Source organism: Hyperolius riggenbachi, chromosome 11 (genome assembly GCF_040937935.1).
Source record: "Hyperolius riggenbachi isolate aHypRig1 chromosome 11, aHypRig1.pri, whole genome shotgun sequence".
In the NCBI taxonomy this organism is placed as follows: Eukaryota; Metazoa; Chordata; class Amphibia; order Anura; family Hyperoliidae; genus Hyperolius; species Hyperolius riggenbachi.
Genome location: NC_090656.1, coordinates 40,534,904 through 40,548,037, shown reverse-complemented (window position 1 = coordinate 40,548,037; position 13,134 = coordinate 40,534,904). Strand labels below are relative to the sequence as shown.

The 13,134-nt window shown below is 44.2% G+C and overlaps 1 protein-coding gene across 1 annotated transcript in view; it reads left to right on the top strand.

Annotated features, from left to right (window-relative positions):
* The window catches only part of WDR88 (WD repeat domain 88), a 41,412-nt gene that overhangs the window by 7,952 nt on the left and 20,326 nt on the right, over positions 1–13,134 (top strand). The window contains exons 3-6 of the mRNA XM_068261408.1: positions 3,256–3,344; positions 6,234–6,297; positions 8,392–8,530; positions 10,836–10,965. Coding sequence (XP_068117509.1) covers positions 3,256–3,344; positions 6,234–6,297; positions 8,392–8,530; positions 10,836–10,965 — 422 coding nt within the window. The remainder of the gene's footprint in view (positions 1–3,255; positions 3,345–6,233; positions 6,298–8,391; positions 8,531–10,835; positions 10,966–13,134) is intronic.

Genomic DNA, 13,134 nt, shown 5'->3' with positions numbered 1-13,134 from the left:
TAACAAACCCAATCAATCTTATTCTGGAATCTGTGGAATATTATTGATGGATTCTATGTGAAGCGGAAGAGTTCACTGTAAATTATTAGCTTTGCCTGGATCCCATCAGGACGACTGCACGGGCTAATAGATTGCCGCCTCTCAAAATGCTTCAGTCGTTTTATTGGGCTTTAGGAAAATGCCTCATTAGCACTACAGGTGGTCTCCTACTTACAAACAGGCTACACTCCGGGAGTTTGCTTGTAGCTGAGTCAAGTGAAAATCGGGGAAATGTGGATAAATCGTTAACTTTCTCAACAGCTCTCGATTTAGACACATAGTGTAAACAATGTTGTTTTGGTTGTTCTGCTTACCGTAATTTAAATTAGGCAAAAGGATGACTACATGTGTATACCCAAGTACCTGTTACAACTCCTGTAACTGCCTATATCCTCATGTCCCCCCTTGCCCCCTGCTGCTACCTGTGGCTCTCAGGAAAGGGTCTGGACAAGAGAATATGCCTTTGGTGATAATATACTAGGATGAGTAACATAGGCGCCAACGCAGTATAAAAACGTTTAAAAAGAAGAGGTAGTGGTGGACTTACCTCCTCCAAGAAGACTCCAAAGATTGTTGGATTATAGTAACCAACAATTTATTCACAATACTCCCAAAGTGCAACGCGTTTCGCAGTTTTAATCCCGCATCATCAGGCAATAACAACAGAGTAATAGCATATAGGGTCAGTAGAAGAACCAAGTGCCCCGGCTCCAACAATCTTTGGTGTCTTCTTGGAGGAGGTAAGTTCACCACTACCTTCTCCTTTTAAACTGTTTTATACTGCGTTGGAGCCTCTGTTATACATCCTAGTATATTGTCTAGTCCACCCTTGGTGGAGGGGTGTTGCCGTATCTTTCCGATCTACAGAGAGCGACTTTTTAACCGAGTCGGGTCAGGTCTAATCTCCCCATCTGCCATTGCAGCGGTTGCCTTTGTGGTAACCCTGGTTTGTGAGTATTATTTCTTCGTGATTACCTATAATCTGGTGTCAAGACTTACTACACTATATTGGGCTCTCAGAGTCCTTTTCTTTGTAGATGTGCATCCTTGTGCCAGGCAACATAGGCATAACTATGCTTGTTATGGGGATATTGTACTATATCCTATAGTATATTTTTATTGTAGGAAGGAAATGGCTGTGCTTATTATGGGCTGATTAAATGGTTGCTGCACTGTACTTATGGTCCGGGCAAGGCTAGACTTATTATTAGGTAATATTGGGGTGAGGACAAATGGTCAGTAAGATTATTTCTTCAAGTGAAATGGAACCCATTAAAACCAACTGCAACTGCATTTTATTTGTGTAATTTCAATCTGCATTTGAATTGCAACCGTATTTGCGTCAAGTCAGAAAAAACTGAAATTCAATGTTTATCTCTACAGATGGAATAGGACATGGCTATACTTGTTATAGTAAGAATCTGGGCATTATTGTATGGTGATATTTTCTATAGGATCACAGTTATGAAAGCAGTACTTGACTATATACTGTAGGGGAGTTTCGACGATTCTAGTAGGGACAAAGTAACCTAGAAGAAGGCAGAGATCGGGAGCCCAAAGGTGCAGTATTGTACGGTGTAAAGGGGATGAAAGTATATAGATATACATATACTCACAAAGGTGAGTATAGGCCTGCGGGTAATTCACCATCCCTGCTCGGTACTTCAGGTCCTGCCGGATACTGAAAGGTCGGTCTCCTGTAGTTCGACAAACTTTCCAGAAAATTGCAAAGCTATTACCTCCAAAGGAGGTCTGACTGGTATTTGGGTAGGATGGAGGCGTTTACTGTGTGTTATACAGTATATTGGTGTTTTTGAAATATAAATATAAAAGAGAGGTAATCGCTTACCTCTCCAGAAGACATCACCTCGCTTACCTCTCCAGTCCAACTTATGAAAAATATTTACAGTATTCATAAAATCTGACAACACATTTCACGGGTCATGGCCCGCTTCCTCGGGGCAAAACAAAATGCCGTGATAGCATAGGGGGTAGTGGCGCCTACACTCTACCCCCTATGCTATCAAGGCTTTTTGTATCAACCTGAGGAAGCGGGCCATGACCCATGAAATACGTTGTCAGATTGTTTGTTTTCTTATAAATATTTTTCAAGTTCAACTGGTATCATTGGGCTTGTTTCACTAAGAGAAATATTGCAAGCAACCTCCTGTTACTCACGCTATTTCATCAGCATGCCTTAGCCTCCCGAGCTTTACGGCGTTCAGGAGGGTTTGCAGCCGAGAGTCCCCATTATGTGCACTACAAAGCCGGGAGTGGCTTTGTAGTGCACATAATCATGCCCAGTGACAAAAGCGCACGCTATGCTGCTGTATTGAAACATAGCGAGCAGTAGTAACTTTACACCTGCTCCACTCCTCCCGCCCTGAGCCTCTTCGGGTCAAGTCACGTTAAAGGACGTGATCCCCGCACTCTGTCGCAATAAGCTGCCTATTTAATGTGAGTGGACCCAAAGGGGCTGAGGGTGGGAGGAGTGGTGCAGGCGTAAAGTTACTAGTGCTTGCTAAGTTGCAATACAGCAGTATAGTGTTCGCTTCTGTCACTGGGCAAGATTACGCCTGCTACATGGTGACTAGCGTGCAATTAACCTCCTTAGCGGTATGCCCAACACTGTGTCTCATATTAATGCAGATAAATGATCATCCCCCTAGCCCAGACTGATTACAAATGTTTAAATGGTTTGCAGATTATTTAAGTGAATTTCAAGATTCGTGAGTAGGAGCAGAATCAAAATTAGATTGTGTAATTTTCAGTGTTATTTTTGGAATAGCGTGCAATTAAGGCATGCTGATGAAATAGCACCAGTAAAAGGAGGTTACTTGCACTAGTTCTCCTAGTGAATCAACCCCTATATCTTCTGGCGATTACCTCTATTAAATTTGTATTTCAAAACACCAATATATAACACACAGCAAGTTCCTCCATCCAACCCAAATTCTTGACTATACTGTCCTTAGATGAGGGGAATGGCTGTTCTTGTTACAACTGCAGTGCATGGTTCTTCTTGCATCCTTTGTGGACCTCAAGTCTTCCATATTTCCAAACATTTGGGTGGCCTTACGCTTGTAGCCAGATTATATTGAGTATATACATACAGTATTGGTTAATGATTATAAAAGGAAGGCAGCACTGTTATTTAGACAAAGTCACCTATTTTCGTGCATTTATTGAAACCTATTACTCTGACCTTTTTTCCAGGATGCTTCCACTTGTTCGGCCATCGGTGAATATGGAGGAGAACACGTGGCTCCGATTACTGAGTGTAATCCCACACAAGACAGCACAAGGTGACACTGTGCTCTATAAATACACATATGTTTCACACTAGAAACGCTTTTCTGAGCATTTTGCAATTGGGTATTTTAAAATCGCTCCCATTCACTTTCATAAAAATCGCTATAATTTTTGGATACCCGATCGCAAAATCACAGCGATTTTTCCACGATTTTTTAACCGCGATCTTAATGAAAGTGAATGGGAGCGTTTTCTAAAAAACACAATCGCAAAACATTCAGAAAAGAGCTTCTAGTTTGAATGGGCCCTGAAGTATTCAGGATTTAAACGCCCTGGCATTGCCTTGTTATCTGCATATACCAACAACAACAAAAAAAACCACATGTAGAACCCTTTCGTCCCAAAGGACACAAAGCGTGTACCATGTGTCAGTTCAGTAGTCAGTGGCGGGATGGATTGCAGAGGAAAGGGTTACCAATAATAAACCTGTTCAAAGAAGTGTTGGTAGGTTGACCCTGAAGGATCTACCTGTCCAAGGCTGTTTGGTTGCATTACTCCTGCCCATACAGACACTGTTACACACAGTAACATGCTGGAAGAACTTCCATACCTCCGAACTTTTTGAAATAAGAAAGAGGGACACTTAAGCCACACCCCTAACACCCCCCTCTCCCCCCCCCCCCCCCCTACACACAGTCACACATACACACAGCCACACACACACAGTCACACACACACACAGTCACACACACACAGTCACACACACAGTCACACATACCATAAACATTTCATAGAAAAAATATGTTGTTTTATAACTCAAACCACACTGGACCTCTCTATCCTGGTTCATTTTCCATAACAAATATATCAATTCAAAGGATGGGAATAAAGTCAATTAAACACATTTTCAGTAGAAAAATACATATATTTACACAGATCTGTACATCAGTCCTGAAAGAGGAACACATGAGGAAGAAAGAGGGACAGAGGGGTTGGCTTCCCAAAGAGGGACTGTCCCTCTAAAAAAATGACAGTTGGGAGCAATGCACTTCTGCCCATTCTGCTTTCTTCAAACTCTTAAAGGCATAAAACCAACAAGTCGCCCAAACAAAGGGTAGGGCAGCACTCAAATGACCAGGGTGTTTGAGCATGCACAGATTCACCCGAGTATCAACGGGACTTACATAGTAATGACTTCAGTCCAGCACAGCTTTTTTATGAAAATCCACTTTATTGTATCAAAAGCATACATAGGGTTACATTAAAAATGCTGCAAGAGTGGCAACAGCCCACTGTTTTAAGCCACACCGGCTCTTGTTCATGCCACGCAGCATAACACGCAATGCAACACAATGGCCTTACATAGTACATCAACAGCCTGCACCAACCAATCCCAATCTGGTAGGCAAAGGAGAGGACCTGATGGGAAACTTACAAATAATGTCCAAAAAGTCCACTCCCCTTAATGTTTTTGGTCGCTGACCAGTTTAAACAAAAGGGTCACAACAGGAGAAAATGGCAGCGCTTCCAAATACAGGCTGCAGACGAGTTGACCAGCTGCATAGATGTGCGGAGCCCAAAACACTGGCAGATTACACAACATGCATTCAAAACAGATACAGCAAATGGAGGACTTTAGCTTCCAATAAACAGTTTGTGCGCAGATTGTTCAGTACTAGACTCTTTGATGAAATGCCTTCATGGAAGAGACCTAACCACTAACTAACAATTAAAAAATAGTGGGAACCTAGGGCAGCTAGCCACAAATGGTTTACACGTTTTCTAAAGAACAGCAAAAGATTGGCAGCGCTCCTAATCAGGCTGCAACTGACATGAAACCCACAGAGGTGTGCACCCTAGGGACTTAAATACACACCTTGAATACAAATCATATGCAAACTATGCACTAAACCCTAATCTAGATAAACTGAATGCAAACTGATACACAAGAATGCAGCTAGCCACAAGTAGACTTATGTTTTTGTACAACAGGAGAAAATGGCAGTGCTTCCAAATGCAGAAAAAAAAAGTAAGTCTACTTGTAGCTAGCTGCATTCATGTGTATCAGTTTGCAGTTGTTAAAGCCTTGTACACACACTGGGTTAGTGGCAGAAGTAGTCGTTAAAGCCTTGTACACACTCCAGGTTATTGGCAGAAGCAGTCATTAAAGCCTTGTACACACACCGGGCTAGTTGCAGAAGTGGTCCTTAAAGCCTTGCACACACACCGGGCCAGTTACAGAAGTGGTCCTTAAAGCCTTGCACACACACCGGGCTAGTTACAGAAGTGGTCCTTAAAGCCTTGCACACACACCGGGTTAGTTGCAGAAGCGGTCCTTAAAGCCTTGCACACACACCCGGCTAGTTACAGAAGTGGTCCTTAAAGCCTTGTACACACTCCGGGTTATTGGCAGAAGCGGTCGTTAAAGCCACGTACACCTGCCAGGTTATCGGCAGAGGTTGTTGTTAAAGCCTTGTACACAAGCCGAATCATCCTCAGCTGAGAGTCTAGTTTTGGGCCACATTGGTCATGAATGTAGCTGCTCCATAACATCATTGAGTGACAAACAACCAATGCGGTGTGTGTTCCATTGTCCTCTGTGCGCAGGATGCCAGTCACTCATCTGTTAGCCTTCCTCCCCTTTCCATGCCACAGCACCACCTGTATAGCATTAATTGCCAGAACTGTATATGTAGCTTCCAAATATTGTGGGAGATACAAACGATTAACATCTTGGTCACTCCTACCCAATGGAAATACAGCCTTATCAATAATTCCACCAACCGTTTATCGAGGGAGTTTCATCTATTTGTTGTGATGTTAATCTTTTTATTGTATGTATAACGATATTGTATAGTGTGTGGGCACCTCTGCTGTCAATGTAGTTGGTGGTGACAGATGATTGCGCTTAGCTATGGACTCACGCTGTGTTTGCTTCGCAGAATGGTCACATCGTCCTATGACAAAACTGTGAAGCTCTGGGACTTGGAGACGGGGAAAGTCCTGGTACGTATCACTCCATGGCTGACCTCCTAATGCTAGCTGCCCCTTGTAATGCTAGTCCTCTGGCTTTCATACTTTCTAAAGGTAGCTAAACACACACATTGCATGTGCTTCAGTTATACAAAGAATGGATTTTCCATAACTGGAAAATAAATCATTGCACCATCAAAGTGCACCCGAGGCGACATGTGACATCATGATGAGATACACGTGTTTGTACAGTGCAAAACATTAATAACCAGGCTGTTTTACTTGTTTTATTTTGCTGCCTGAAAGAGTTAATTTTCAGGCATGGAAGTGACATGTTCTGGCTGTTTTCACATTACAAACTGGCGGTAGCGTTGCGGTGCGCCACCGCCAAAAACAGGCCTTCAGGGAACACCGCATTAGTACACTGTGTTCCCTGTCTGGCATTCGTCCAGGCAGGAAGTGACGCGCGCTTGTGGTCACTTCCTGCTTCGGATATGCGGAAATGCACAGAAGCGTATTGTAAAATAAGCTTCAGTGCATGCGCACCAAGACGCCAACTTGGAAAAAAAAAGCATTGCCATAGACTAACATGACTTCCGGGCTGACGCAGGTGGCCGCGTGTCCCACACTGTAACGTAGTTCTGCGCTAGGGTTAAATTTGACACTTCCGGCGCAGCGTACCGCAACGTGGGAAGTATGAACATCCCCATAGGGTTACATTAGGCTTGCGGTAGCAGTGTGGCAATTTGCCGTAATGCACCGCGCTAGTGTGAAAGGGCCCTCTGTCTTGTCAGTAACATGTTGGGAATATAGTAAACCTCACACATTAGAGCCATAAAAGTTTTCCTGGCAGAATGCAACATCTGAGGGCAGGGGGCAATATAAAAAGGTCAATAGTTAATGTATTTTCACTCTGGGACACTTAAAGAGACTCCGTAACAAAAATTGCATCCTGTTTTTTATCATCCTACAAGTTCAAAAAGCTATTCTAATGTGTTCTGGCTAACTGCAGCACTTTCTACTATCACAGTCTCTGTAATAAATCAATGTATCTTTCCCTTGTCAGACTTGTCGGCCTGTGTCTGGAAGGCTGCCAAGTTCTTCAGTGTTGTGGTTCTGCTATGAACTCCCTCTTCCAGGCCCCTCTATGCACACTGCCTGTGTATTATTTAGGATTAGAGCAGCTTCTCTCTTCTCTCTTATCTTTTACAAGCTGGATAAATCGTCCTCTGAGCTGGCTGGGCTTTCACATACTGAAGAATTACAGACACAGGCAGACCTGTTTGCAGGAAGAAACGAGCAGCCTGAAACTTCAGTGCATGAGAACAGGGGGAAAGAAACACACAAATGATCTCTTGAGATTCAAAAGGAAGGCTGTATACAGCCTGCTTGTGTATGGATGTATTTGCTATGTGTGGACATACTGTACATCAACCTACTTCCTGTTTTGGTAGCCATTTTGTTTGTTTATAAACAAACTTTTTAAAACTGTTTTTAACCACTTTTAATGCGGCGAGGAGCGGTGAAATTGTGACAGAGGGTAATAGGAGATGTCCCCTAACGCACTGGTATGTTTACTTTTGTGCGATTTTAACAATACAGATTCTCTTTAATAGGCTGCCACTGAGCATTGACAACAAAACATTCAATGTACTTTATAAATGTTTAAATGTAAAATAAAACCATGGGATATCTTTAAAAAAAGCCATTTTTAGGAGTAGGAGGATAAATATAATTGTTTATCTCATTAGTTTATTTTCACCTTGGGTTCACTTTAAGGTGACCGCGATTGATTTACTTGCCATGGATTTTGCACAGCTTACCGTTGGAGAAGATAAGCAGGCAATCTCTTTTTCTGGAGGGAGAAGAAGCAGGGTACAATACTCTACTGCTAATCTGATAAAGGCATCTACACACAGCAACATGATCTTTATAAAACAGAAAGAGGCATTGCCCAAAACATGTACATGATAAAAACATTATAACGATCATGACTTGGAGAGGAATCTGGCAACCAGGCACCTAGACCCATACTATGTCCTAGGCATGTGCATAGCTTGCCCTCTGGATGATGCTGTTGTAACAGTAGTGAGAATGCAGCATGCTCCTGTCAGCTTTACATTGCAGTGGTCTGTGAGTCTGGACGGTCTGGTGACATCCTGCCATATTTCCGTGGATGGGAAGCTTGTGGTGTGCAGCGCTGATGTGGACAACGCAGTGTGTATTATCGACACTGAAGCAGCCTCCAAGGTGATAACAATTAAAGGTAAAAGCTTTCTTTTCTTTATCCAGGAAAATGGAAACCTCTACAGTTTCTTGAGACCTGAGTATTTACACTTTAAAGGAATACTTTAGGGGGGTCGTGGGAAAATTAGTTGAACTTACCCGGGGCTTCGAATGGTCCCCCGCAGACATCCTGTGCCCGCGCAGCCACTCACCGATGCTCCGGCCCCGCTTCCGGTTCACTTCTGGAATTTCAGGCTTTAAAGTCTGAAAACCACTGCGCCTGCGTTGCCGTGTCCACGCTCCCGCTGATGTCACCAGGAGCACACGGCGCAGGCACAGACCATACTGGGCCTGGTGCCATCAGCGGGAGTGAGGACACGTCAACGCAGGCGCAGTGGTTTTCAGACTTTAAAGTCTGAAATTCCAGAAGTGAACTCGAGGCGGGGCCGGAGCATTGGTGAGTGGCTGCGCGGGCACAGGATGTCTGCGGCGGACCATTAGAAGCCCCGGGTAAGTTCGACTCATTTTCCCCCAACCCCCTACAGTATTCCTTTAAGAAGCCTGTATCAAACCAATCATTTCTTCTCATTGTCATGGCCAAACATATACCTAAAAATTAATTCCCCTCGCTGTCCAGTCTCTCTCTGAAATGCCTGCGTAAGCAAAATGCTGTGCTTGTCTAGTGTAAACAAACCCCAGACAGGAGAGCTGCAGAGGCACAGGTTACAGCAGGTGTCACTCAGCAGCATTCAGTCCAGTGATCATTTCCCAGTAGTAAGCTGAGATTGTGCAGCTCGGGCCAGCAAGGGGGAGGGGACACAGGGCTCTAGTAATACAATTTTATTCAGATATATAGAACATGGCAGAGATTTCTTTACACAAAAGCCATCTCTTGATAAAGACTGACATAGTATAGTTGTATGAGCTGACAGGAACAACATCCAGCTCCAATGTTAAGCAATATACATATACATTGGCTGTAAGTTGCCTTTAACGAATGTTACTCATTCATTATAACAGAAGGTATTTGCGATAATTCAAAGTGTACCAGAGCTGAATAAAAGTAAGAGTTTTATACATACCTGGGGCTTCCTCCATCCCCATCCGCTTGGATCGCTCCCACGCCGCCATCCTCAGTCTTCTCTGTCTTCTGTACCAGGTCCCATAACTTCAGCTAGTCGCGGCCAGTCTGCACAAGAGTAGTGCGCCCTCTACGTATCTCTCTGGTGGCTGCTGCAGAGATACGTACATAGCGCACTTCATTTGCATCAGACTGGCCGCAACTGGAGGAAGTTACGAGACCCGGTACAGAAGACAGAGAAGACTGAGGACGGTGGTGCGGGAGCGATCCTAGCGGATGGGGCTGGAGGAAGCCCCAGGTATGTATAAAACTCTTACTTTTGTTTAGCTCTGGTTTCCTTTAAGTGCATAACTGTGTTTACCCACAAGGCACTGCTACTGAATATGCAGATTCTGACAGGCTGTCTGCATGTGGGGATGGTGTGGCTCTGTAAAATGTATAAGCTATAGGCTCACCATACACCAGTGGTTCTGGGTGGAAGCCTTGCTTCTGGGGCATAAAGAGATAATTTGCATATTTAGTAGTGATGCATTGTGGGAGACCACAGTCACTCACTTAAAGCTGAATTATCGCGAATACTTTCTGTTTCAAGAAGGCAAACCATATTAAGCATTGCTTTTTAGTATGAGGGTTTTTCGGTTTCCTTTAGTCCCTTATACTTCCCTAGTGGTTTTGGGTCACCCCATACTGCTTGGGTATTCTGTCATTCGTTAGCGCAACCTTATTGAGGGGAGCACTGTACAGACACTCTGTTCATTTGTAGAGGAGCAGCATGTACTGCCAGAGGAGAGAAGAAGAGGGACAACAGGGCAGTGCATATGTGAGCAGCTTCTGGAGGCCAGGTAAGTAAAGGCAGTGCTCTGGTTTCCTTGATAAATGACCCTTACATAATCTCTTGTGTTGTTCCTATTAATAGTCTGATTTATTCTCAGACCCATGAATGTTCAAATGTTCTGCACTATTTACAGCCAGACCCGGCACACACTGACCCCCTATATGTTACTTTCCTATGTACTGAGCAGAGGCATGACTACTGAGGGGGGCCCACATTCTTACTCTCCCTCCAGATAAAGTGGTCTGGCCTCGATTGTGATTGGAGAAGTCCTGAGACCTCATTAACTATAGGACCCCTTGCAAGTGTTTTTTCCTGGGGGGGTCCCATGGTCTGAGGTTCAAACCCCCCCCCCCCCCTGCTTTATCTATGGCTCTGTCACAGGGAGGTGCTTTACAATAAGCGGTATCTCATACTTTATGTTCTTTGCAGGGCACCACACATCCACAATCACCCGCTGCTGCTTCGACGCCGAGAGTCAGAGAGTCTGTTCGGTGTCATCGGACAGATCTGTAAAATTGTGGGATGTAATCGCGCAGCGCACAACCATCAACCTGAAGGGGTAAGAGACTGTAAAGTGCTGCAGAAGATGTCAGTGCTATATAAATACATAATAATAATATGGCAGGACATTAGACTATGACTATGGTAGGATTAGATTGTGAGCTTATCTGAGGACAGTTAGAGACATGACTATGTACTCTGTAAAGCGCTGCAGAAGATGTCAGTACTATATAAATACATAATAATAATATGGTAAATGCATAATAATAATATGGTAAGACATTAGACCGCAGGTGTCAAACACAAGGCCCGTGGGCCGAATGCGGCCCTCCATGCCATTTTATGTGGCCCTCAAGTGCGTCTGATGTCCATCATTGTAAGCAGCAAGAGAAAGACAGCACACTGCGTTCCACCCAGAGGAGCACACCAGAGACAGTATTTCCGGGTGAAACATTGTCAGTTTGAGTCAGGGCAGAGCAGCAACCCATGGGACCCCCCAACAAAATTAGCACAGGGCCCCTCCTTGGATCCAAACTCCACATATGACTGATAAAATGCACACTCCTTTCTCCCCAATGGCACCCTCTCCCCACATTGCAGAGCAGTGCAGTGGAGCAGTGTGATAGTCATCTGCTCCAGAGCTGCATCGGGTCTCATCTGTTCTTCCTGGCAGTCAAACCCTCTGTGCTTGCACACCTCCATCTCCCGATCACATGACATGCCTCTGGAGGCAGAGGTGTGCAGCATAGAGCATGTGGCTGTCAGGAAAATCAGTGGACACTCAAAGCACCACAGGAGCAGGTAAATATTACACTGCTCCACTGTGCTACTCTGAAGAAAGGGGGAGAAGCAGGCAACCATAGCCCCCAGGCCCCCTTCCCCCACATTCACTATAATTACACCACTTCAGTTCACTTCACCACTGCTCAATAAATGTTAAATCGAAACAATTTGACCCGCGACTTAGACTATGGTTTAGATTTTGGCCCCTTACGTGATTGAGTTTGACACCCCTGCATTAGGGCTGGTACACACTACAAGAGCTTTTCTAAGTGCTTTGTTATTTTAAAAGCTCTTGCTAATGTTATCCTATGGGTGTGATCCCACTTGAGCAATGGGATTTTGTAAAAATCCCCCATAGCATTACATTAGCAAGAGCTTTTAAAATCATTAGCTTTTAACCACTTAAAGAGAGTCTGAAGCGAGAATAGATCTCGCTTCAGACCTCATAGCTAGCAGGGGCATGCGTGCCCCTGCTAAAACGCCGCTATAGCGCGGCTTAACGGGGGTCCCTGTCCCCCCAAACCCCCTCCGAGCAGCGGGGGAGCGCTTCCTGGTTGGGGCAGGGCTAACCGCCGCAGCCCTGCCCCATGCGCGTCTGTCAGACGCGTACCTCCGCCTCTCCCCCGCCCCTCTCAGTCTTCCTTCACTGAGAGGGGCGGGGGAGAGGCGGCGATGCGCGTCTGATAGACGCGACTGGAGGCAGGGCTGCAGCTGTTAGCCCTGCCTCCAGGAAGATCAGGTCCAGCGACCTTTTTTCCGACCCAGGTTTGCGGGGGGTGGGTTGGGGGTGAAGGGACCCCCGTTAAGCCGCGGGATAGCGGCGTTTTAGCAGGGGCACACGTGCCCCTGCTATATAGAAGACCTGAAGCGAGATTTAGTCTCGCTTCAGTGTCTCTTTAAGCCCACAGGGTTGTTTATTTTTTGCATCTGAGCAACTTTCACCTCCCATGCATTTGCCAATAACTTTATCACTACTCATCACAATGAATTGATCTATATCTTGTTTTTTCCGCCACCAATTAGGCTTTCTTTGGGTGATACACTTTGCTAAGAATTAATTTATTCTAAATCCATTTTTACAGGAATATTAAGAAAGAAATGGAAAAAAAATCATTATTTCTCAGTTTTTGGCCATTATGGTTTGAAATTAATACATGCTACCGTAATTAAAACGCATGTATTTTATTTGCCTATTTGTCTCGCTTATAATACCATTTAAATTATGCCCCTATCACAATGTATGGCGCCGATATTTTATTTGGAATTAAAGGTGCATTTTTTCATTTTGCGTCCATCACTATTTATAAGCCCATAATTTAAAAAATTATATTAATATACTCCTTTGACATGCATATTTAAAAACTTCAGACCCTTAGGTAACGATTTATGTTTTGTTTTTTTAATTGTAATTTTTTTTTTATTAAAAAATGTATTTGGGTAATTT